Source organism: Anopheles marshallii, chromosome 3 (assembly GCF_943734725.1).
Source record: "Anopheles marshallii chromosome 3, idAnoMarsDA_429_01, whole genome shotgun sequence".
Classification (NCBI taxonomy): domain Eukaryota; kingdom Metazoa; phylum Arthropoda; class Insecta; order Diptera; family Culicidae; genus Anopheles; species Anopheles marshallii.
The window spans coordinates 30,676,998-30,700,892 of NC_071327.1; the positions used below are offsets into that span (position 1 = coordinate 30,676,998).

The following is a 23,895-nucleotide window of genomic DNA, read 5'->3' on the forward strand; positions in this document are numbered from 1 at the left end:
TATTTAAATTATTCGTCTACTCACTCGCCGACTCTCTGGGTGATCGATGGGCCAAAATTGAAGACAGCGTAGAATTCGCTTCGTCCAACAGTCTTCAACAAAACAAAACGAAAAAAGGTTCGTCGCTTATTAAGTACCAACGAACACGGAGCTCCCGGTTCTTTTCATTCGTTGTGGACGAGAAAGAATATTCTCTTGGGATAGCTTCTCTTCCCCCCAAAAACCAAACCCCACGGTCTGGGGTGTCGTTTATCTCTGTCAGCACTAATCATATAAATTATTCTGCCACTTCTGCTGCCATCTGGAAGAACGCTCGGAAAAGCATTTTTCTTTCGTTCGTAACCTGAAAAGGAACCACTTGGAGATGTGAACAGATGATGATGGTAGTGAGAGATCTGTTTTTTTCTTCTTGCTCTCTTGTATTTCGACCATTTTGTGCATAATAAATTCTCCTGTACGTTGCACATAAGACCCAGCGCGGAAGTCTATGTGCAATGGTACACATCCGGTTTCCTACAGTGCCAACGGACAGGATGGCCGGTTTTGGGGAATATCTTTTCCAGCCGGTTTTGTGGTCGGCTTCTTGACCACTCCGAGCTACACCACACACACGCGTTGCATCGACATGGCGGTTCGGATGGTCGAAAGGCTGGCTAGGATTCGTCGGACTAATCATGGTGCCTAGAGCCCATCCTAATCTACCCATGCACCACTAGCTAGGAAGAAAAGTTTTCACAAAGGCATCGTAAAGAGTACGAAGTGTACGAACATACGGTATCTGCCTCCACAAATCAGGGTTGGGTCAGTTTTGTTTATGTTTGCAAAACTTTACCAGAAGCGAGAGATATATTTTGACAATTGTTCTCCATATGGACGAACTCAACCGTTGTTGTTTCTGCAAAGAACAAGAGTTCATGTTTATTTTTCCGATAAGCGGATAATCTTTAGCTAAACTTCAAACTACTACAACGCATTGGGGAGGACTTATTCCGACAGGGAATTCCTCTCACGTATTTAGAAGGAATCAAGAAAAATATGCAAATTCTTCCGAGAAAGCTTACTCCGTTAATCGAATGTGGCATTGCATTCGAAGGTTCTTCATTTGACAGCCTGCAAACAGATGTTTTATAGTTTGATCTTGCTTCCGTTTGTCGTTTAAGTTCGCTTGGTTGAGAAATGTTTATTGTCCAGCTCTGCTTATCAACAAATTCACAACCAGTGAGGATGTCTTTCATTTGTACAGACATCATCACATTTGCAAAGGACATTCGACGCTTAACACACACACACACATTCGAAATCAAAAACCATCTATCCAGCTGTAGTACATCCTCTTTGCTTCGTTAATTATTGCTTAGTAAATTCATTCCACCCGGCACCGGTAAATGGGAAAGAAACAGCCTTCCCCGGGCAAATAAAGTACTCTCTTTAGGACTTTTCATTTCACCGGACGAAGAAACAGTGTGTCGTTATTTGTGTGTTTAGAACGTAAATAATGCCCCTCCACAGCACGTGAAGCGAGTGTAGCACACTTTGCACAGGATAACTGTATGCTTTTAATTAAGACACCATACCAGTAGGCCATGCATCACCATTGTGTGCTTCTCCTGTACTCGTTCGAAGAAAAGCTTCTTTGCCAAGCGGGCACAAAACGAAACAACGGCCGAAACGGGCACATTCCCTTGGTGCATGATGAAATAATGTAGCATGTGTAAGTAGGTGTCAAGTATGGGGTCCTTGTTGGTTGGCCCTGCGTCACCCGGGGGGTATCGCTACTTAGCGCCGGAATGACGTTTGTCAACCTGCCCCTGGTTGGTGGCTGAAGCATGGGCATGGTGGTGATGCATAAAACAAACTTCTTCGCTTTCCACATGTTACTCGCTCCGTTTTTGCAAGCCCCGCTTGTTGGTTGGCCACCGCGAGTTCAAACATCCCAAAAACATGGTCTTTAATAAATGGTGTACTTCAGTGTATGTGTTTGCGCGGTGGTGGACAGTGCGTCATTACCTGCACCAGCAGCGTCCTACGCAGGAATGTCACCGGGAAGGCAACCTTTCTGTGACGAGTGTGTGTCTAATGGATGGGGTTCTTGTTCTTATAAGGGACCCACGTTCACCGAGGGTAAGCCAAGCAGGGAAAATAAAAATACACACACGCAACACCGACACGACGTCACTGGGCAGGACGATTCGCAATGGTAATGGTAATTCCACCGGGAAAATAAAATGGTCCACATAACCCCGCGGTAATCCGACACGATCATCTTCAGCCAGTTTGTCGATACGGGGAGGTGCTACGTGTGGTATTTTCATTGGAAAGAAACCAAGAAAGAATCTTCTTGCTGCGAAAGAACGACGAAAATTATCGCACCAACCGTAACCTTGTTGTCGATCGGCCAAGCACCATTTTACCCACAGCGGAACGCTTGTTCCGATGATGGTGAAATATCTTCAAAGACCCACGGAATAAGTGGAGGATTATTTTTGGAGTAATAACGCACCGTTTGTGCAATGCTTTGTGGGCTTTGTGGGGGGGCTTCTAAAAATGGTGTAACGTTTGCGTGCGGTTGGTGAAAACGCTTCATGATAAGCTATGGATAGCCATCATTACTCGTTAAGCGTGTGTGCACATTGCTTTGTTCCACCATTCAGCACCATTTTGTGTGAGTTTGTACAATCCTTTTGTTGTGTGTGCGTGTCTTTTTTTTGTTGCTGTTTGTTAAGAGCGAAATAAAACAGATAATCAACCTCACAGTTGCACGCGCACAGCCCTCATAAAGCAGACTGAAGCGGACGGAAGTAAGCGCATACGTAATATGCATGAAGGAAATATGATGATTTATATTTATTCATACCGACTCCGGCGGAGAAGTACGCTCGCTGAAACGGCTTCTGGATGGATCAGTGGTTCGCATTGTTTGAGGTAGAATTACTTCGCTGTGCCTTGGATACAGCGAGCGCCCTGGGACTGTGAAAGAAAAAAAAAACAACGCAACAACCATCAGTTGTTGGAAAAGACAATTTCGGTGTTAAGGGAAGGGATTACAGAAGGTGAAAGGAAGGAGGGGGTAGACGAGCTTTCGGGGTGGAGGGTGATAAAGTGGAATAGCCCTCCGGTCATGGAAGGCAATGGATGCGCTGATGCAATGATCCTCACATAAACCCTGAGATAGCGAACCTCGAACATGTATAGTCGGGTGGTTGAAGACTTCTTTGGAGACCAAAAAGATACAGAAAAACACACACACAATGTATGACCCAGGGTGGACATGAAAGGGATGCGAGTGCTTGGGGTACAGAATGGTGGAGGTCTCTTTCCGTTGTGTTCATCTTCTTCAAAAGAAACGAAGCCAGATGCTCCCTGAAGCTACTTGAGAAGCGTCTGACCTCTTGCCTTGCCTGCATCAAACACCCTCAACCTCGACAAACTTCACCTCGGTCATACACTTTTTCCAACCGCCTTCTTCTTATTGTTACTTTCTTTCCACAGTCCGGTTCGTCTCTCGGGAGAATTACCTACGAAGGATATTTATAATTCTCATTTGGGACTGTTTGCGTTCATGTTTACACGATAATGGCATCAATGGCGGCTCTATGGCTAGTGTCCGTCTCATTTTTCTTATCCTTTCTTAAGCCACCGGTGCTTTTGGTCTTGTTTTTTTTTTCTTTCTTTCTTTCCTCCATCAAATGTGTGCTGTCGACTCCTTGCACACAAACAAAAAACCAGGACAATGGTCGACCAGGACACGAGGCTCAGCACCATTCCCATTTATCTTTCTCACAAACCAGGGCATATCGTTTCGGGGTTCCAGTGTTATCAGCTGTGCCATCTTCTGTTTTTTTTTTATGTGAAGGCCAGGATTGAGATCTATACCCCTTTTGTTTGGGTAAATGCAGTTGGATGGCTCCCGGCTCGAGGATTTAGAAGCTTGGGAGCCCCAACCTCTATGTGTGCGATTGTCTTTTTTCCCTCCTCTTTCGCTCTCTTACACCAGTCAAACGTTGTGTGTTCTCTTCTTATGCGATATTACGTTTCGTTTGCAGATTTAGATTTGGACCAAACCCAACTCACAGGTTCACTTTGGAGCTGCCAAAAATAAACCAAGAAAAAAAAAGAGACACCCCTCTCGCTGGCTCCAAAAAATGTTGTCCCTAATCCAGGGCAGGAAAAGAATGAAACCAGTCAGCGAACAAAAAATCCCTACTCGAACAAAACCACCCGAAGCGCATAAATTGCACGCAAAATTCACACAGGCAGCAGCATCATAAAAAAAGACATGGGAACGTTTCAAGGTTTTGGCGAAAGTTTATTGCTACCCGATGCCGATGTTTTTTTTTTCCTTTTTGGGACTGTTCTGTCGTTTTAATTTTACATTGTAGAATCAAAAGGCTCTCCCGTGTTCCAACTCCGTGCCATTCATTCCTCGCTTTTGAAGCGCATTAACAAAACGGACGGCGTGTCTCTCATCCTAAGGTTCACACACACACACACTGTCATGACGTATCATCATTTGGGTGAAAGTAGTTACGCCTATGGCGCTGGGCAGTGATGTGCGATAAAAGCCGAACAAGACTAAAGGAAGAGCGCTCAACAACAAAAAAATGCTGTAGCTCCTACTTACTTCAACTGGCACAGAATGCGAGTGGTGCCCTTGGGCAGGCCATTCGGCTGTACTTTTTTATGACAGCCCTGGACGCTGATTAAATATGTCAGATTGAAGCTGACAGTTTTTCTCCCCATTTTGCTGGTAAGATTCCTTTTTTTTCTTCCCTTCTCTTACAATCCCACTCCAGCAGTGATTGCGTACGGAAAAAACGAAAATCGGCGTCGAAGACCCTAACCACAATGACAAAGGAATATTCTGTTACGAGTTACAGTTCTAAGCGTCCTCCAATACGTTACGTCTTAGGTTTCTAATGAATTTTCGTCCTTTTCTCTCGACTGCTACAATGCAAATACCCTCAACGCGAAATAGTTAAACGGTCCTTTGAGGACATCAGTACCACTACTGCAGTGGGCGTGTTGGAAATGTAATTGTGAACGCGACCGGCTGTAGCAACGCAATCAGCTAATATGATTTTAAAAGCGCATCATCGGTCGAACTTTACGATCAGTTTTGCTATGGTTTTGAGGGGGTTTGCGTGAAATGTTGATTTGATTTGTTTCTGAATGGAAATGAGACACTAAATAAATAACTCCCGCTGTACAGTGCATAGAGAAGAGTTTGTGATTGCATACTTTTAGGCGCTGTGCATCTGAGCTGCTTTGATCACTCCATATCAAGCTCCATATCAAGCAAAAGCTTTTTTCATTCTTTTTACGACTTCGACCTGAGCATCGAACTGAGTTTCTCAAGATTTCAATTACTCAAATTTTTGCTATTTTAAAAGATTATCATTGCCAGTAATAAGGGGATTGATTGCATAATTAAATCTTAAATGGTTTTTCTACTCCTTAAAAGTTTCTTCTGTTACTACTGTTGAACATGTTAAACAGATTTGTAACTCATCCTCCTAATTAATTCCTGTATACCATAGCTCAATTGATGTGATGTATACTACGACACCACTGGCATCCCGCATACACAGCATTGTTTCACTGGTGTGAACGATTAGCGGATACACTCTACTCTAAATCGCTCTTTTCATTAAGAAAATGAACGCATTTAGCTGGAAGCAGCAGCAGTAACAGCCGCTTGTTCTCGGTGTTGGAAAGAATTTCTAGTAGCTAATCACTTCACGCAATGCAGTAGAGCAGTGTGAGTGCCCATATACGCCTTCGCCGATCGATCCGATAGCGTGTGGATGTACACTTTCCTATCACCATGGTGTATGGGAATGTGAGATACGCTGAGACATGACCGAGACGTTGTAGAAAACGGTTACTAATTAGCTTCGATCACGATAGAATTCAAGAAAGCATGGAAGAAGGACCCGTCACGGAACGGTAGGTGACGTTACGGAACCAACGCAAACCTGCGAATGCACGCCATTTTGCCATTTTAACGGATGAATGAAGCCTCTCGATAAGGCGGAAGTCGTTAATAATGACTTTTTCCTGTTCGCAACGTCAAACCGGGGGCGTACAAATGGAGGATCCTTTCGCTAATTAAATCCTCCCACGTGTGGCACAAGTGTGCTCGGGTGGTTCGTGAGGTGTAAATTTCACTAAAGAATGCGTTCGCTCGCTTCGATTTCAATTGATTCGTTCGCCCATTAGCAGCGGGGTCGGTAGAGTGGCTGATGATTAACGTTGTTATAAAATTAATTTCCAATTGTTTTTGGGCGTGAAACGCACACAGCCGGGTAACGAGGTTTTGTGGGATGCAAGAGCATATGATTTGAGGCTGCAGAAACAATTACTCCCTCGGCCTTTGATGTGATTTCTTAATCACCCATCTTCCCGAGACGCCACTAAACAGTTTTGAACCGAGCAGCGTCAACCGTGAGGTGTAATGGTTCCATACCATCGCGTCAGACAAACATAGTACAGACAAACATAGTACTCGCGCAAGGCACGGTACACTTACGCTTGGTTGGGGTAGAACAGTTGGTTTCATAAATTGATTTTAGCAAACCTCCCTCTCTCGTAACACATACACACACAAAGACTGGCCTGCACTGGGTCCAAACCCGACGACGACTACGACAAAGATATGCTGCCAACGGGGAGCGACTAACGAAATTAGAAACATGAATTATGCAACCGTGCATGAGGGGTTTCCACTGCTGTTCGTGACACCACCGAACAGTATGCCGCCAGATGGCTCGATCGGAAGCTGTTGGTTGCACTGCCTGGCTGCTGGTTATATGGTTCGCACGATTCACACAATGTCCCGTCCGGACATTGCTTAGCGGTGACGACAGATTAAATTGGGACTGCAATTAGACTCGTTTTGCTGTGGCAAATGCCGAAATTACAGGGTTTTCACCAACGTATTTGTAGAGTCCCAAACCGCTTCCAATTTAATGTAATAGGCATCTCAAGAGTATTTCAGCAAACAATGTTATACGTTATTTAACTGGTTTATATAAGCAATATATTTTGCTTCTTTCCTATTGCTTCTTTTCAAGCTACAAATGTTCAGTTAGACCGGAATTTACGTTACAGATAATCGAGCCCCTAAATGTATACAACCTAGAGTTCTGTTTCAACTGACTGGAAATTTTCTTCTTCTGCTGGCAATAACAATTTCAGCATCAAACTCCTGAAAGTATGTATTTTTTTATACGACGAGACATTAAAGGACATTTCGATATTTTCTTTCCTGGCATGTCAGCAATTTGGAGTTCAAGGGATGTATGTTATAAAAATGTAGCATATATTCAGGCGCTACAACACCTCCAAATGCAATGCTTTGATTTCCAACATGAAAAAACCTCCATTAGGTGCTTGACACCGTTCCAAAAACGCAAAATGTGCCCGCTTTGTGCGTTATGCTAATGCAGCTGCCCGTCAAAAAGCCTTACCCAGCTGCTTCCGGGCGTAAAGCTTACTACTTTTTGACACTAGTTTGACTTCGAGCAGAAGCCAAATTTGTTGACTTCTTGCCCGATCGCAACACGCAACTCCCGCCGAAACAAGGCCAATCCGGAGCCAATCCCGGAAAGTGGGAGTGATGTTTTGGCCCCAGCGCATTTGCATAACAAAGCAACACCCGCAAATCGATGAAAGGCGGAGATGAAAAACACCCATCGAAAGTGTCCAATTTTTGAAGATGATTCCAATTGGGGAGGGTGTGTCTGTGCACGGGTGACCTGTGTGTAAGGTCGCACATGTAAAGTGGAAAGCAAAGTGACACAAAAAAAAAACAAACAAACAAACGATAGCTGACATTAGTCGTTAGCATAAAATTTGCACGCCCATCCAAAGCAGATGTCACCGCGGGAGGAATGATAAATCGAAGCATTTCCGTCAAATGCATGCCCTTTTTACGCATACAAAGGAACGTCTGTTGGTTGTGGGAGCTTTTTTATGTTCGTTGTTAACTAAACTGTCCAAACTCTTCGATGAATGTTGCTTTTGCTGACCTTTTGGAATGATTTTTTGCACCCGTATTGATGATCGGAGCGTTGGATTGATATGAAGTCATTGGTGCTGTTGTCTTCATCTGTTTGCCAAAGAAGAAATTTTTGTACAGAGAAGAGAGAGAGAGATAAAAGGATATCGCGTATTTAATGTTTACGTGTGTGCGCTTTGGAGAGAAATATTCGCACGATTGATAACTAGCTTGATGGAGCACATTCATTAGGAAATAATTCACATCTAAGCTGCAGGAGCAAGACGAACCGGATACGATTCCCAGTCCGATAAACAATTTTTCACTTTAGCGTCAATTTCTGAAGACCGATTGCTCGTCGATCAAATGAAGTGTCATGGTTGAATCTTTTCACCCTCCGTTCTGTCCCTCTCTTTCTGGTCGTTCCAACTGCTACTTCTGCTGCTTAGTCAATCAATTCCACAAACGGGGGAGGCAGGCTTTTAGGATTGCAGTCAGTAACGATAACCACACGGCACATGGTGGAATGGTCGCGATGCACTAAAACTTCGCCCCAACATAGCAGTAGCACCAACTTTGTGCCACCCGCCGGTATGGCACCCGAAAGTGATTGATGGTCTTGGACGATGTCAATTGAAATGGTCGCTATTGAAAGACAGAGAGAAAGGTCCAGGCTCGTTTTATTCGGCAGTCGGAACGGAAAACCCGTCAGTAAAACCGATCCATCAAAGGCTTGGATGTTGGTTTTAGTGTGTTGGTTGCTAAACCTTTTTGTGTGGTGCGCTGCGGTGAAAGTGTCACACTGTCTGCAGCCGACGGTGCTCAAGTGGACTGATGGCGATTGACCCTGCAGTCAAACTCTTCTACAGCAATCCGTATACCCCTTTTGGTGCCTGGCCTCTGGATGTCCCAAATTCCCGACATTCTGGCAGGGCGATAGTTTCGGGGCCACTGATGGCTAGTTATTTCTGACAGTTCGCTCCGGTTTAGCTTCCGAGCGACGTTTGTGGTTGGTGGTTAGATTGGTTTTTCTCGGAGCGTTTTCCTTTTTTTTTGACCGATGATAGGAACCAACTCAACAATGGATGGATGGCTTTTTATGTTCGCGTTTTGTGCTGCGGGAAAAATACGATCGTCTGTTTTTTATGTGCGTGTGTGTGTGTTGGATGTTTACCAGACAAATCAATAAATAGATAACGACAGCAATGGGTTGCTAGTTACCCTTTTAATGACCTTGACCTTTTGCGGTGACTCGCAATGGGAGATGGGTTTCAAGAACTATTACTGCAGATGTGTGTTTGTTGATTGCCTATATTCAGACACCATTAAAAATAACGAACTCTGTTTATTATTTGAAAACAATAGGCGTGCTAATAATAAGATTTTACACGCTCAGGGCATCCATACGGTGCAAATGAGTAAACATGGATACTTGAAGCATGTTTCTACTCTACTATATTTTCCTGTAACATCCTTCCTCGTAAATCAGAACAAAGGATAGGCTCTGCGTCTAAAAAAAAACCTTCCACCGGAAACAATCTTGAGAAAAGCCTTCTTTCTGTGACTGGATATTTCATTAGCCTCAAGATAATTTATGTCTAGAACAAGTCGACAAGGTTTAGGTTTGAATTAATCTCCTTTCCTTGCTTTTGAGGATTAACGGTATCTTTCAGATGTGTTGGAAATGGTGCCGGAACTGCCATTTTATTCTGTTTCCGTGGTATACATTTTGAGTTCGTACAGAATTGAATAATTATAGTTTTATGGGAGCTTACATTGCGCATGATAATATGCAATGTAGCAGGATGTTCGCGTTAATGGTTTTCGCGATGAGCTGAAACACATCATTAATTGAACAGGGAAATTTTGAGCCTGAAGCGTACTTCACATGTAGCAGCTGCTACAAAAATGAAATACAAATTTAATAGCGGGATTCTCCTCAAAAGCGATGATGTTCTTATCATCTAGAAGCATAAGAGAATCAAAGGTAAAGCTGGCTTCATGTTTTACTAAACTCAAGTTTACAATTATTTCAAATCATGAAAATTAAATTCATTTGCATGGTTATGGATGCGGAATCCATTTTTATGACGTTTGCAGATAAATTACACCATCTCTATCGTTCGACGCTTCATGCCTCATCAAATGCTTGCCAGTACCAAAACGGTCTACCAGAGGGGCTCCAAATGACAACAACCATTCCGAAGCTTCCAATTCCTACCGTTCACCGTGTTGTGAACAGAAAGGCATTTTAATTGAGAAAACAGAAATCACAAGTACCACATTTAATTCGATGGTTCGCCCATTAGTTTTGATTGAAGTGTAAATGAAGCAAACGGTTGGGATCGCCGGACAGAGCTCCACTGCGGAACGCAGCGGGCTGTGTATGGTGAAGAAGTTCTCTTTTATAGTACGCTTTGTTTAATGTGTAAATTGATAGCATTGAATTAGTTGCCCGGCACCCCGAACCGACGTCTTGATATTAATGTTTCCGCAGAAAAAAATGCTATCTTCCGAAAGCCGGCAGCTTGCTGATGCTGGGCAGTGTGCCGCATGACGTCAGCTGCAAGGGTAGGATTGTTTTGTGCTCGTTTCCGGTGAAATCGTTACTTCCATCTCCGACAATACCGGGATGGATGTTGGGAGGGTTGGAATGGGGTTGGTAAGATAAATCAAATGAGCGAATCAGCGGACCAGTCATCGGGGGTCGTTGACATTATGGCGATATTGTTTATGTTATTTTTATCCCTTCCATCGGAGACTAATGGAAGCTCCAGAAGCTTTTGTTTAACTTATGGATACGATCAATGTTAAAACCCATCATTCCAACAACTGTTGAGATTGTTGTTCAGAAACTGATAAATGTAATTGTTACTGTACCTAGCAAGCACCACAATTTTCATAAATTCACAAGGTACATAACTCAAACGTTGAAACGCTGACTTTCAGATGGACTTTCTCACTTTGAATAGTAACCTTCACGACTTCATTGGGAAGAAAAACAATGCCCGACCGTTTGTGTTTGCTTCACTCCCCTTTTTCATTGCCCCCCACTCGGTTCGTTCTCGTCCTCATTCCGCAAAACACACGTCAGTTCAGAATGTACAAAACTGTCAGAAGCTTTGACAGCGACAGCGAACTGCTAGCAAAATGTTACCACCCTGTGTGCAATTACATTATCGTACCGGGGCTACGCGCTACGGTACCGTTCTATGTTTCACCAAATGGTTGATGCTTTTATTTATAGCATCGGTTTGCAATATTCTGTACTAGAAAATGGTTCTTCTGGGTGTGTGTGGGAGAGACTGGGCGCTGTGTCGGTACGAGTCTTACGTACAAGATGTGCGAGTGTGAAGCCATCTTTCAAGTGGAAGCATTCGGTATGACGGCGTACCCGGTGTTGTTCTTACGTACATGGGTGTAGAACTGTGGTACAACTGCACTAAGCAACACAAACATCGAATTACGTTATGATAAGAAACACAAACAGTACGAAGGGAGTGCCTCTGCGCTTCTTCGTTGATCAAATAAACAACTTTTTTTTATACTTTAGCAAGGGATAAATAACGAACCTGATTCGTTGTTGTCTGTCCATTGATCATAGCGAAAGTGGGTGTTTTTTTTATCGCCCGTGAGAGAGTTCACTCAACTAACAATGCATTCACACTCTACGTAGTTAAATCAATATGTAAGGAAAAAGAGAAGAAAGCATGAAAGCTGCAGCGATTTTTAACGAGTTTATCTACCTTCAGCTATTTTTGAACAGAACCAATTGCCATAAGTTTCAGGTGGCTCTCCAGTTTTTGTTTTGCTGCGCCCAAAACTTCCCAAATTGAGAAGCTTAGTTTCTGCATATTTTAAAACAAGCACCTTCCCTACAGCTGGGTTCCATTTTAAAGTGTTATATCAAGCTTTGTTTGCTTAGGATTTGCGCTGAAAAAAAACCATTTCACAAGCTCACGTACGTTCCTTAAATGCCGCTTGTTTAAGTTTTGTGCAGGTGTGTGTGTGTGTGTGTGTGCGTGAGTAGAAAATCTTCTATACTTACCAAAGGCGTGCCCATGTCCGATGTGGCAAAAAGGGTAAGCCGGGTGACGGTGAAAGTTTAGCTAAAATTGTCAATTATAGATGCGAGGCAGATAAAATCGGTAGCGATTAACCGGGTGGCACAACAATCGGGCTCGATCGCTAGCCGGGAACGGCAAACCGCCGTAAAACTTCTCATTTTATAGACTTCAGCGAAGAACGAAGGGACAATTATTCCACGCTCGGATTTGCTTTCGGTTTGGCCGAACAAGGTGATGGAGGTTCGCCTCGGGTTGTAAGGGATTTATTTAAAGAGCTTCGATTCGAAAGGGAAAATTTCTTTTAACAAAAACAACAGTAAAAGGTACAACACGTCTTGTGTGATATTTGCTTCGAGATAAGGGCGAGTAATTAAATGCTTATTTAAACTGAACCGATGGAGACGCTTGGTGGCATGATGCAGGCGCCTAGTGGATGATGGAGGCGCATGGTGTTTTGTAAGAACAGTCGAGAAATCGTGTTTCAAATCGTACGGAACGTTTGATTAAATTGCCAACTGAAAGTGTGACGTAAACAGTTTGTTCAAACTCAAAAGTAATATCGGATCGAAACCAAACTTTTGATATCTTTGTGATATTCTTAAAATATAATAATAAGTGCTTCTTAACTTAATTTAAGGATTTCTCGATATAAACGTAATTCAATCACGGTTCTTGTAAGACACAATTGGAATTTGGCATTGCCACTAAACGGGTTGATTTATTTTGCATTTTACTTTCGAAAATTTTCCGTTCGCTTAACAATCTATCGCCTAACATTAAAATAAGCTGAACACAGTACAAAATGACCACCCTGAAAAGAAACAGTGAGTTTTCATTTATATTCTTCTCGCAACGTGCCATTTTATACATTGTTTCATTTTTCTTTAGTGTCAGTTTTCTCGTGTTTTCTCATGTGTCGAATAGATTGAATCCGTTTGTTCCCGTTTTTGATTGATTACTGTACGTTTAGGGGTAAACGCATTCTCCAATAGCCGATTAGCTGTTGCCGTTTGACGTTCGAACATTTGTCCGTTTTATTTCGTTACCTTACATTGTGAGACTTGTGGATGTGTTACGTTCCTTGGCCAGTTATAGTGGTTGTTCGTTTAACTGCTGACCGTGCGTTTTACATCGTTAGCCATCGTTTGTTGGAATGTGTGTTAGGTTTTTCTTTTCTATTCGTCCTGTTACGTTTCTTGTACAATCGATGGGTTCACTTTCCAGTTACTGATCGTTCTTATCGTAGCATATATTCTAGAACGTAGCCGTTTCTTTGTTTATGTTCTAGCTATGCAAATATATCAATATTATCTTTGTTTTTATACTTCTTCATTACCATTTTTGACTTTTATCTAGATCTTTTCTCAAACATTTATTCACTAGATTTGAAGTGGTTTTCCATTACACGATCGTTAACGGGCGTGGTTTTTATCAAAAGAGCCCGGTCTTATTACGCTTATAATGAGGCAATGACAATCCAGAATGTTGTCTTTTTTATCATATCCAGATAATTTTTTTTCTCTCTCTTCTGAATAAGAAAGGATTCTGACGGATATGAAAACAATCAATCAAGATTTTCATACAACGGCCCCTCTCCAACTGTTCGGTACGAAAGCCACATGCGAGCTTAGAGAAAGCTTTCAGGATAAAAGCGAAAGGCGAATGATATTGTTGTCTGGGAAAAGAGGCAAGCAAAAACACAAACCCCATTAGGACATTCAGCCATACTTCAGAGCCCAAGATGGGTCATGATAAAGAGCTCGTGGTAATAATTACCAATGACAGCACAAAACACCTACCCGAACACACATACACCCACACCGCACGCTCACAATGGTAGCATCGGTTTAAAACCATCATCTCTTCCGTCTCCGATTTAGGTGCTCTGAAGGTACCCCGTCCGGTTATTGACAATCATTAATAACCTCACAACCTTTCCCTCTGGGGGGTGATTCGTTGCATTGCCCAACTCCCTAATATGCCCCCGTTTGCATATCACCAAACCCACCCGGGGTTCTTATCTCGTCCTGGCCATGGCGCTAGGCAACGCGGGTGAAGTAATGTTTTCGTGGATGATAAATTGAATTCATGAATTACAATCTCATCCAACCGGTACGTACCGCTTGGTGGGATGGGCATAATTTATTGATTTCCATTCGACAGTACCGTTTGCGATCCGCGGCCTGTTATCCATGGGATCCGTCAGCGAGCACCGCCGGGATGAAGAGCTAGTGGCACGGCCCACCGAACAATCCAGTGCTTATCCCTGGCGAGGTAAAGCACTCACGCGGGGTTGGTTGGTTTGAAATAGAATCGACGAACCAAAATAAATTTCCATGATAATTGCTACCATACTTAACGCTTTTCCTGCCCGTTTTCCGAAGCCGAAACCGGCGGAACTGCGAGCGCGAACCGTATGTTTCCTGCCCGGAGTACGGAATATTTTTCGGCTCCGTGGCTACAACGCATAACTTAACCCGTTACGGTTGCGGGTTTTCGCTGTGGTTCGGCAAAAGGGTTACCGTACACTCCTACGCGGCGCTCGCGGGAAGTTTCTTCCAGTTTGATTTATGTCGATTGCGATAAGCGGAAAAGGGGAAATTTATTCGCACTCTTCCGCTCCGGCGATGCTCAAGGTTAGCGTGTGCAGCAGCAGTAGTAGCAACAGCACTAGAAAATAAGGCAAAAATGGAGGATGGAAACAGGAAGAAACCTTTGCTGTGGAACGTTAGAGGAAAAGCTTTTCCAAGAATCAGAAAGGAAAATATTTCTCGACAACCGTTGTAACACACGGTCCTGATGCACGGTTGAAATGTAATTTAAATACATTTTTTAACGTACGAAAAAGATATGTTTTTTTTTTATTGGAGAACAAAAAAGGAGAAACAAGTTAACGCACACTGAAGTCAACACACTTTGCGTTTCAATTGTCCAGAGTTAAATTTTGCACAAACGTTCCAATCCAATCTTCACATAATTTTTAATGCTCCCATAAACGATTTGGCCCCGTACGCACAAAGTGCACCCTGGTGGGATGCAAAACTGGAGTTAAATCACTTTTATTAGTGCTGAAATCGCATAAGATTAATGATCGTAGGGTAATTCCGAACGGAACGCTACCCGCCGCACAACCAGTTTGGGACCCGGCTGTGAAAACGGTTATCGTTTTTCACTACGGGTGGGAAAATCAGGGCCGACAAAATGGTGCGAAACGCACGCCGCCGGTGATGACGCTTTGGGCCGGATATTATTTTCCAATCGGTCAAAAATCGTAGCTCGCACACGTGCTAATTGATAGCGAGGGATAATCACCCCGCCCTTTGGTTTGGGTTGGAATGTTGGGAACAGATTTTTCACAATCACCGGCCATTGATACTCGCCACAGCAAAACCCCATATTTCCCTCGACAGGAATAAAAAACTGGACAGAACATGGCGTGAAATATGAAATCAGTGATGAAATCTTTAAGCCACGATTAAATTCAATTTGTATCTACCTTTTACACCGCAAAATCCGTAAAACCCCACGGTGTACCTTAATGGGTTTGATATCTGACCTGTTTGCCGTGTTGGCGAGGGCCCGAGATGGTGAAGGAGCGTGAGATAATGTGTGTGCTAGTGTGTGTGTATATGCGGGGATGGTATGAAAGGATCGCTAAAAACGGCCTGCCTCACCTGTCCGGAGATAAAGGGAGTTCGGAATAGAAATTTCATAAATAAATTTGCATAATTTATACGGGGGCCCAGTGTGGCTGTACACTGGACCCGTTGATGTACAATTACTTACTAATGAAATGCGAAACATATGTGCATGCAGTGATGGAAAGAGAGACAGAGAGAGAGACACACACACACACAAAGATACCGACAGGAACATCATCCAAACCCACCAAAGGACGTCAGCTAGAGAGAGAGAGAGAAAGCATGTCGGGTTGAAACACCTCCGAAACAAACACATGTGCTTAATTTATTCACTTTCGGCCCTGAACTGTTTCGTTTGATTTCCTTTCGCCGCACGGTGTGAACCGGCCTCACCACAAAGCTCCGTGAATCACGTGTTTATTAATTCGATTTCAAATTAACGAATGAGAGCGTAAATTCAGTTCGATTCGATACCGGTTGGAGTGCATCCGATCGTACCGCATCTAACCGGAAGGGTGATCGGTTTGGGGCCCGACACCGGGACCGGGACCGGGACCTATAGTGCAATCGGTATTAATAATTGATTTTCCATTCGATACTATTTTCGATGCGGTTCACTACTACGCTGCAGTGCAATCACACATCTCCCAGCGAACGGACAGGATAGTTAGTGCTCATCCCAACGCTCGGGTTCGATTTCCTTTCCACCAGTGGCCACGGAGCGAATGCGGAGATAGCGCACGTGCGGCACTGGTTTACGACTGATATTTGTGGGCCCCGTTCGGGTTGAAGGATCAGCCCCGAGGGTTTTGTTCTACCATTTCTCAGGAAGGCTAATTAAAGATGCTAATTTATCGAAAGCAACCGATACCGGCGGCCATGACCTTACGGTGGAAATGTATCTTTCAGGACTATTCCTTTTGTGTGGCCTTGGCGAATGTTCATTCGGGAGAGTTTGAAAAATAAATTTTTATAAATGTTCATTTTGAAACAGAAAACCTCCAAACAAATCGATGAAAACTATAGGTTTGAAAACAATTTCACTCGCTACACATTCTGATAAAATATTCTGATAAACATTGACAATTCTACCCCCTATCGGCCCGGTCACGTTAAGGTTTTGGATGATGATTTCCCTTACTTCTTGAATTTCGATTCACGTATCATTTCAATATCAGTTCCCCTTATATACCTGCCAGTTCCGATTTCGCTCGAACGTCGCCTGCTCGTAGCATATGTTCGCTCGTGCTGTCCCTTGCCGTACAGGACGTGTTCACGTACAAAAGAACAAGTTGTTTTCTGCTGGTTTCTTTTTCCTTTTTTCTTCCACATTCCCCCAAAACTCAGCTCCTTCGATTCACCTTGACAGAAGCTAGCACTGTAGTAGGTGGATGCAGCTGGCGTAGTGGGGAAAGCTGGCAAGAGTAAAGACGTAACACAACCACTTAAAAGACAAAGTGCTGCTCTCTTTCTTACTCTCTCTTTCTCGTTCTCTCTCTCTCGCTCTTACTCTTTCCATCGGTATAAAGAAGAAAGCTTTGAAAGAAAAAGACATCCTGCCCGTTATGTCTCCTCGTTTCCTTTTGACCCTGAACAGCGCTGTGAACCCAACCGCGTGCAGTGTGTGTGTTGAAGAAGCAAAAAAAAAAGAAAAGATACACAAACCCCATGTTTACCGAAAATTCCCACCAGATCGAAAAGCTCGATTAATTTCCCACGGCATTGAAAAGCTTCACCGCGCGATGGTGTGCGCCTGCGCGTGACAGCACGAGCCCACATCTCACTGTACACCGTTCTGCCCGTTAGCTTATCCGTGCCTTTTTTTTTGTTTTGCTTCTTCCACCATCAGAAAGGGAATTCTCCATCCTCCAGGGGTGTTTTGGGTTATCGGAAGCTTCGGTACGATGAGCCGCGGGGCAAAAATAGGTTTTTGATGTACCCTGACAGCGCGAGGGCAGGAAAAAAGAACCTTCACAAATTGGGAATCGTACGCAAAGGCAAATGTGCGAATGTGCTTCAGTTTGCTAGTGGCTTTGATTTCGATGCCACGCTTGTACTGAATGGCGGGTGTGGATTGGGTTCCGACCATCAGCTATGCACGACCCGAATGGGCAGTTGAAGGGGCTACGCTACGGTCCCGTGCTGCACCTGCCAACATCATAATCGAATCGCCGATCATCATCAGCCGTTTTATGAGCCACTCATCTTCATCACATGCACACCGGGCGTTTGGGTGTCGTACGTAACCGCATGCCAGATGGCGACCGATTGGAAGCTGGCCAAGGCACGAACGGTACGTGTTGAAATTGAACCTCAAGAGCAACAAATGAGGTGTAGTGAAATTCATTTTAAAGATACACAACAGATGAATGAATATGGTTTAAATATTGGGCACATATTGAAAGCTCCCCAAAACGCCATAACATATGCAATGATGCGTTCCAACTTCCGTAATCCAGATCCTGAAGACTTAGACATCATTAGTTTGAGGCTCTTTCCAAAAGTCTCGGGATGTATATTAATACAGTTGCAGTTGCATAACGAACTCACCATCGTAAATCGAATTATAATCGCCAGCATCTCATCATGTCATTATATTTATGATCATGTCATTAGAATGACACCGATCAACCTACAATGTAAAAACTTTTTAGATCGTTCGATGCATGATGATGTGAATGATGGCTAAGGCGTAGTAAGCTACAATCGAGGTGGAGTGAAGTTGTTGTTGCATCCTCTCAGAAAGGCCAGCAAACGGCGCTAGACCGCCAGTTCTGCAGAGGTCTCCTGCAGAAGGATAACATGTACCCAAAGTGTTGAAATCTAAATTGAACATCATTATTACAAGCCGCAGATATATCAGTACTACATTTCAACCTTGAATAGAACACATAACCATTGTACGATTTGCCTCCAAACATACCAAAAGCAGTCCAAAGTTGCGTGCGTGCTCAATTAAGCTTCATCATAACAAACGGCAATGTTGGTAGTAATGCCACAAATGTTTCACTTTTTATCTGCCAATCTCGAGTCATGAGTTTAAATTGTGCCCACGACACCACCACCAAACGCAGCCAGCTACGTTTCGGCACGCAATCTTCAACTCGCAGCGAGGTATGTGTATTTGAAGATCAGCGCTTTGAATTCTACTACGGTCAGCACACGAAGTGTACACGAAATGATGCTCTTAAAACGTGACATAATGTGGATGTGTTCATGTGATTCATCAATTTTTTGGCTTGCCCTTGGTCAATTTACACGCGTGTAGCGTCGTTCATGTGCGCTTGTGTTGTTCTTTTCACTCTCTCACATTCGTTCTTTTCCTTCTCTCGTGGGACTGTTCTCGCACAGTCCACGCACAGAAGCGATTTATTTGCCTTCCCGGCGCCGGTGGGCTTTAATTCGTGATTGCGAAATTATGTCACCCCGGGTGGTGGTGTTGCGTGAAATGGTTGGCCCGGTGGCGATCGACGATTTCACCGGAAGAGGAAGCAATTTTCCCCACGCTCTCTAAGTTTCGGTGAAGAAGACCACTTAAATCCTCCCCAGTGACACTCTGGTATTAAGCCGGTTCGATTAAGTTGGTTAGTGTTTTCGGGGTAGAATGCGGCACTTTCTTCTGATTGAAATAATCAGAGGTGTGTGGAGAGAATAGTGGAAGTGGTCGGTGAAGCAAGTTCCTTAAAACACCACACAAAGCAACGAACGAACCTAGGAGGAATAGTCATTCCAGTATCTCCTATCCACCATCTAAGGTAACGTTCTTACAAAAGCAAGCACCAACCACCATACCGGTCCCAGCGGAACAATGATTGTGCGAGAAAGCGGGCCTCATAATAAATCTCCATAATTTTATGTCAAACTTTTAATGCTGGCCCATTTAATTTGTCCCAAACACCGAGTCCCGGCATGCGGTGAATCCCGGAAAGTTTGTCACTACAAGACAGACCCAAGTACCAACGGAACAGGAGGGAGGTTTACTCCATTTTCTAAGGGTACATTCAAAATCCTTGGCAAGCAACTCGATGGAAGCCATTTTTTCTCCCCTCCCCCGAAGCCATTTGCCATTGCACAGCTGTGACGCTGTGTGCAGCCCGGTCTGCGTGACGTAGCTTCAACGGATTACGGAAAAGTCTTGGACGGTGTTTTGAGATGTTGTATCAATTCGTTTCATCTACCCAATCCCCAACCACATCGGTGGAATGATGAAGCGAATGAAAACTTTTACCAACTGGAAATCTAAAACACGTACTTCCCAAGCTCCCTACACAGAGCACACCAACATTACCAAGTGGTCATCCACCCCATCCAGCCCATACTTACTGGGGGATATTCGTCCAGAAGAGCGCCAGTTTTTCGCAACGTGCTGAGCAGGTGGCTTAATTAGTACCGCAAATAACAATACTCGCGTCCACTTGTGCCACACGTTCACCCAACACCGTTGGAGCACCGCTGATTTATTGTTTATTTTCACCGATTTTGGTACACATTTCTTTTCTCCCCTCCCTTGGGGAGGAAGTTTTAACGAGACCCGTACCACACGGTACGATGATTCCGGTGCTGTCGTGTATTTGTCTGCGCTTGATTCACGCGTTTACAAACAAACAGAGTTGTTGCGGAATGGATGATTTTGAATTTTTGAAGCATGCAGCACGCGTACACCAAACGTACCGTGGCCATTTAGTTTTCGGTTGGTTTGAAGCACTCAAAAACTTTATTTTATTTTCCATACAAAAAAAAAACACATCCAGAGCGCAAATTTTATCCGCGTTAATTAATAAGACAATCTGACAGCGTGACGGGCTCCATCAATATTCCGCATCCAATTACCGTGGCTACCGTTTTGCTGTTGAAGCTAAGCTGAAGTAATGGTTTGAAATGCTGTGAAATTGTGTTAACAAGAGCCGCTGGCTGCTGGTGAATGATTGACCAACGATCGCAAACTCGTGCTTGGGGTGCTTGTAAAAATAATGATCGATATAAATTATGTTCGCCCGCTTAATGTGCCCGAGCGGGCACAGCAAGCTATAGCCGCACAAGAATGAGTAATTCAAATCTGAAGAAATCGATAAAGAAAAGCTCACACATAAATACTGATGATAAATTAACTTCCCTTTCAAGATTTTTTTTTTTTGTTAAATTCCAACTGCATTTGCTTAGCGCTATAGACCGAAGGTTGTCGAAAATGGGCGCCCATAAAAAACGTATTTTCCGACAAAGCTTCACAGCATGTAAACCGATACCAACCTGCAAATGATTGTGGACAAATAAGCTGCCCGATACATCGACTCCAGTGGTGCTTACACACTGTCCGGATTACGGTGACTCTAATGTGAAACGTGTAATTCCACTCGACACGCAGCCCCACTGGCAGATTGTCATAAAAACTCGTAGAGAAAATTGATAAACGACGAACCCGAACCGTCGATACACACTGTACAATTGGCAAGCAGCAGCACAGCCACGATCTGATTGACCGATTGGGTATGGGTGGCAAATGGGAGCGAAATGATTTGTTAATATTTATCCGTACGAAGCGAGCGCTAAAGCAAACACGGGCAATGGCGTCGTTGTTGGAGTGTTGTTGTTAAGGGTACATTTTGACTTCCATCACTGGAGGGAAGTGTGCGACATATCATCAACGTACATCAAGAAGCGATAAGAAACAAATGATCGTTAATATGCTTTGAAGATGTTATTTTAACTGCATATGGGTTTTTTAGTGCGAGTATAAAACGACTCGTTTGATTATGAAACAACATAAAAAAGAAAAATGATTTAACAACGCAGCACTTAGAACTGAATTGGAGGCCTGACACGCCTGAAAGTATGCAATTGTTGGAAAAGTATAAATATAGTTCCAAAAATCATCTACTCGAAAATCACATCACTAAAAACTTATTTGTATGAAAGGAGTATTATCAAAATGATAGCAACTCCAAACATCCACTAACATCGTGGAAATGTGTTTTTTCTTAATTGTTATTTGGATAAATTGTCCGCCTTCAGGGTTTATCCGAATGTAAACGTCACATAAACTGAAAATAAATTGTTATTGCATACATTTAGGCTCAATTTTCTATCGGAAACGTTCTGGATCCTTAAAATGATAGTGTTTTTTTTCTGAACTAAATTTATAAACATTAAATACAAAATACCATTTTTACACTTACTCATATAATAATGCAATTCGCTTGACAAAAATGGATTAAACTATTTAAATTTTACCTTTTTTATCCATTCTATGTAAAAAAATATATAAATTTAAAATCTCTCCAAAAAATCGAAGCAATATTGATACGTTTGGAATGCACTATATTATTCACCCTACTGTTAGAGGTTCCGTTTCGATCGTGTTTCGTTTGTCGATAGCTATTCTCTTATTTCTTGTTTTGTGTTCCATTAACGATTCTCTTTGTTCTCATTACATCCGTAATGTGTTTGTTCAACCGCTTTAACGCTTTACTGCATTTATATATATATTATTAAGCTCAGTGAAAGTATTTTAAAATTGAAATTCAAAATTTATACATCACATTCAATAATGAAATAATGCTCATATTCACCACCTCTTTTCATCCACCCTACTCACAACCGATTGGCCCACACGTTTCGGCGGATAGTGCGAGTTTGCTCATCCGGCCTCTGTCCGTACCTGAATGCTAATGGTGTTTCTTTTCTCGTTCCATCTACGCTGCATCGTGCCGCAGGGTAATGCCGCCAACTCGTCGGAAACATCGATGGCCACGCAGCCGGGCGGTTCGGTTACGTCCCGGGCGGCCTCGGAAAGCCGATCGGGACCACCGGGATCGAGCAGTGGTAGCGTGCCGATCCACCAGAATCCTACCGCAACCGGGGCCAAATTCCGACACGGGCTGCTGCAGCTGATGATCCACACGATCGATCCGCTGCACGATGGTAAGTGCTATGCGCTCCTGTACGGATATACGTTCGCTTTCTCATCATCCCATCACTCACATCATCCGCATCACGAACACATAAACATATAAGCAGCAAAATAACGAAACAAATTTACCACTAACCTTTTTCCCATTCTCCCACAATCAGCAAGGTCATCATTGTTATCCATCCAAATGTAAATGAATACACCGCAAAGCTAAAAAACAAAACCCGGATCGTAAATGATCCACGTTCTGTACAAAGGCGAAACATGCAAACACACAAACACACGCTGTAACTTATACGCTAGAATGTTGCATATGTTTGATTAGGTTTGTTTTGTTTTGGCTGTGTCACACGTTACATATTGGCGTTACAACAAACAATCATGACGAGAAGATGAGTGTTAGCCAGTGTTGCAAATGGTTTAATTTGTATTTCTTTTTTTTCTGTATTTTTTGTTGGTCCTTGCTGGAAACCATCCAACTGACGCTTTATGTATTATGTTGTACTTTTCTTTGTTGCATAAACAAAAGTTTATACACACGTACAGAAGTATGTTTAAGTGCACGATATTACCTTCTATCGCATCGTTTATGGGCTTGAGTTAATGATTTATCCTCATCCTGCTCTTCTATGTGCCATTTCTGTTTTTCGTCCGTTTCTGCAATATGTAACGCTTTTATGTAAGCGCTTTTCCATTTCTTTTTTTTGGCGTCGTCGTGACTTTCCTACATTACCCTTTTTTTGGTTTGAATTAACTCCGCGTCAGCAAGTGACATTACGTTTACGAATCATTTTCATTACACGTTTTGGTAAAATCATTAATAATCTTCTCGTCATACATTAACATACATCATACAGCACGAAAATGGATAAAAAAAGGAACACATACACACCATTCCATCCACATTCACCTCATATGGCCCTACTCACTGACCGAAGCAACGAAGCATACGTCGGCGATCTGTCTTCTTCTCCCTTTCACTCGCTTTTTTCCACTCTTCTCTTCCCTTTTCCCCCCCAAATGAGCGTCAAGTCCATGGGCCAACGAAAAATATTCGCCCAACCTCAGTTCGCCTAACGTCTGCTTCGCGTGCTCCCCATATAAATATGTTCTGTGGATGGTTCTGCGCTTACGGGGATGGATGGGGTTGCACATGCAATCACACAAAAGGGGGCGGGCCTCTCTCAAAGAATCCCCCGTGAGCGGACAACCATCGTAGGTCATAGTTTAAGTACATTTGAAGATTAATATGTTTGCCATTTATGATTAAATGGAGTAGAA

At 43.2% G+C, this 23,895-nt stretch overlaps 1 protein-coding gene across 1 annotated transcript in view; it reads left to right on the forward strand.

Moving 5' to 3' along the window:
• The window catches only part of LOC128716330 (sodium/potassium/calcium exchanger Nckx30C), a 61,545-nt gene that overhangs the window by 26,903 nt on the left and 10,747 nt on the right, over window positions 1-23,895 (forward strand). The window contains exon 3 of the mRNA XM_053811249.1: window positions 22,418-22,625. Within this exon, the coding sequence (XP_053667224.1) occupies window positions 22,418-22,625 (208 nt within the window). The remainder of the gene's footprint in view (window positions 1-22,417; window positions 22,626-23,895) is intronic.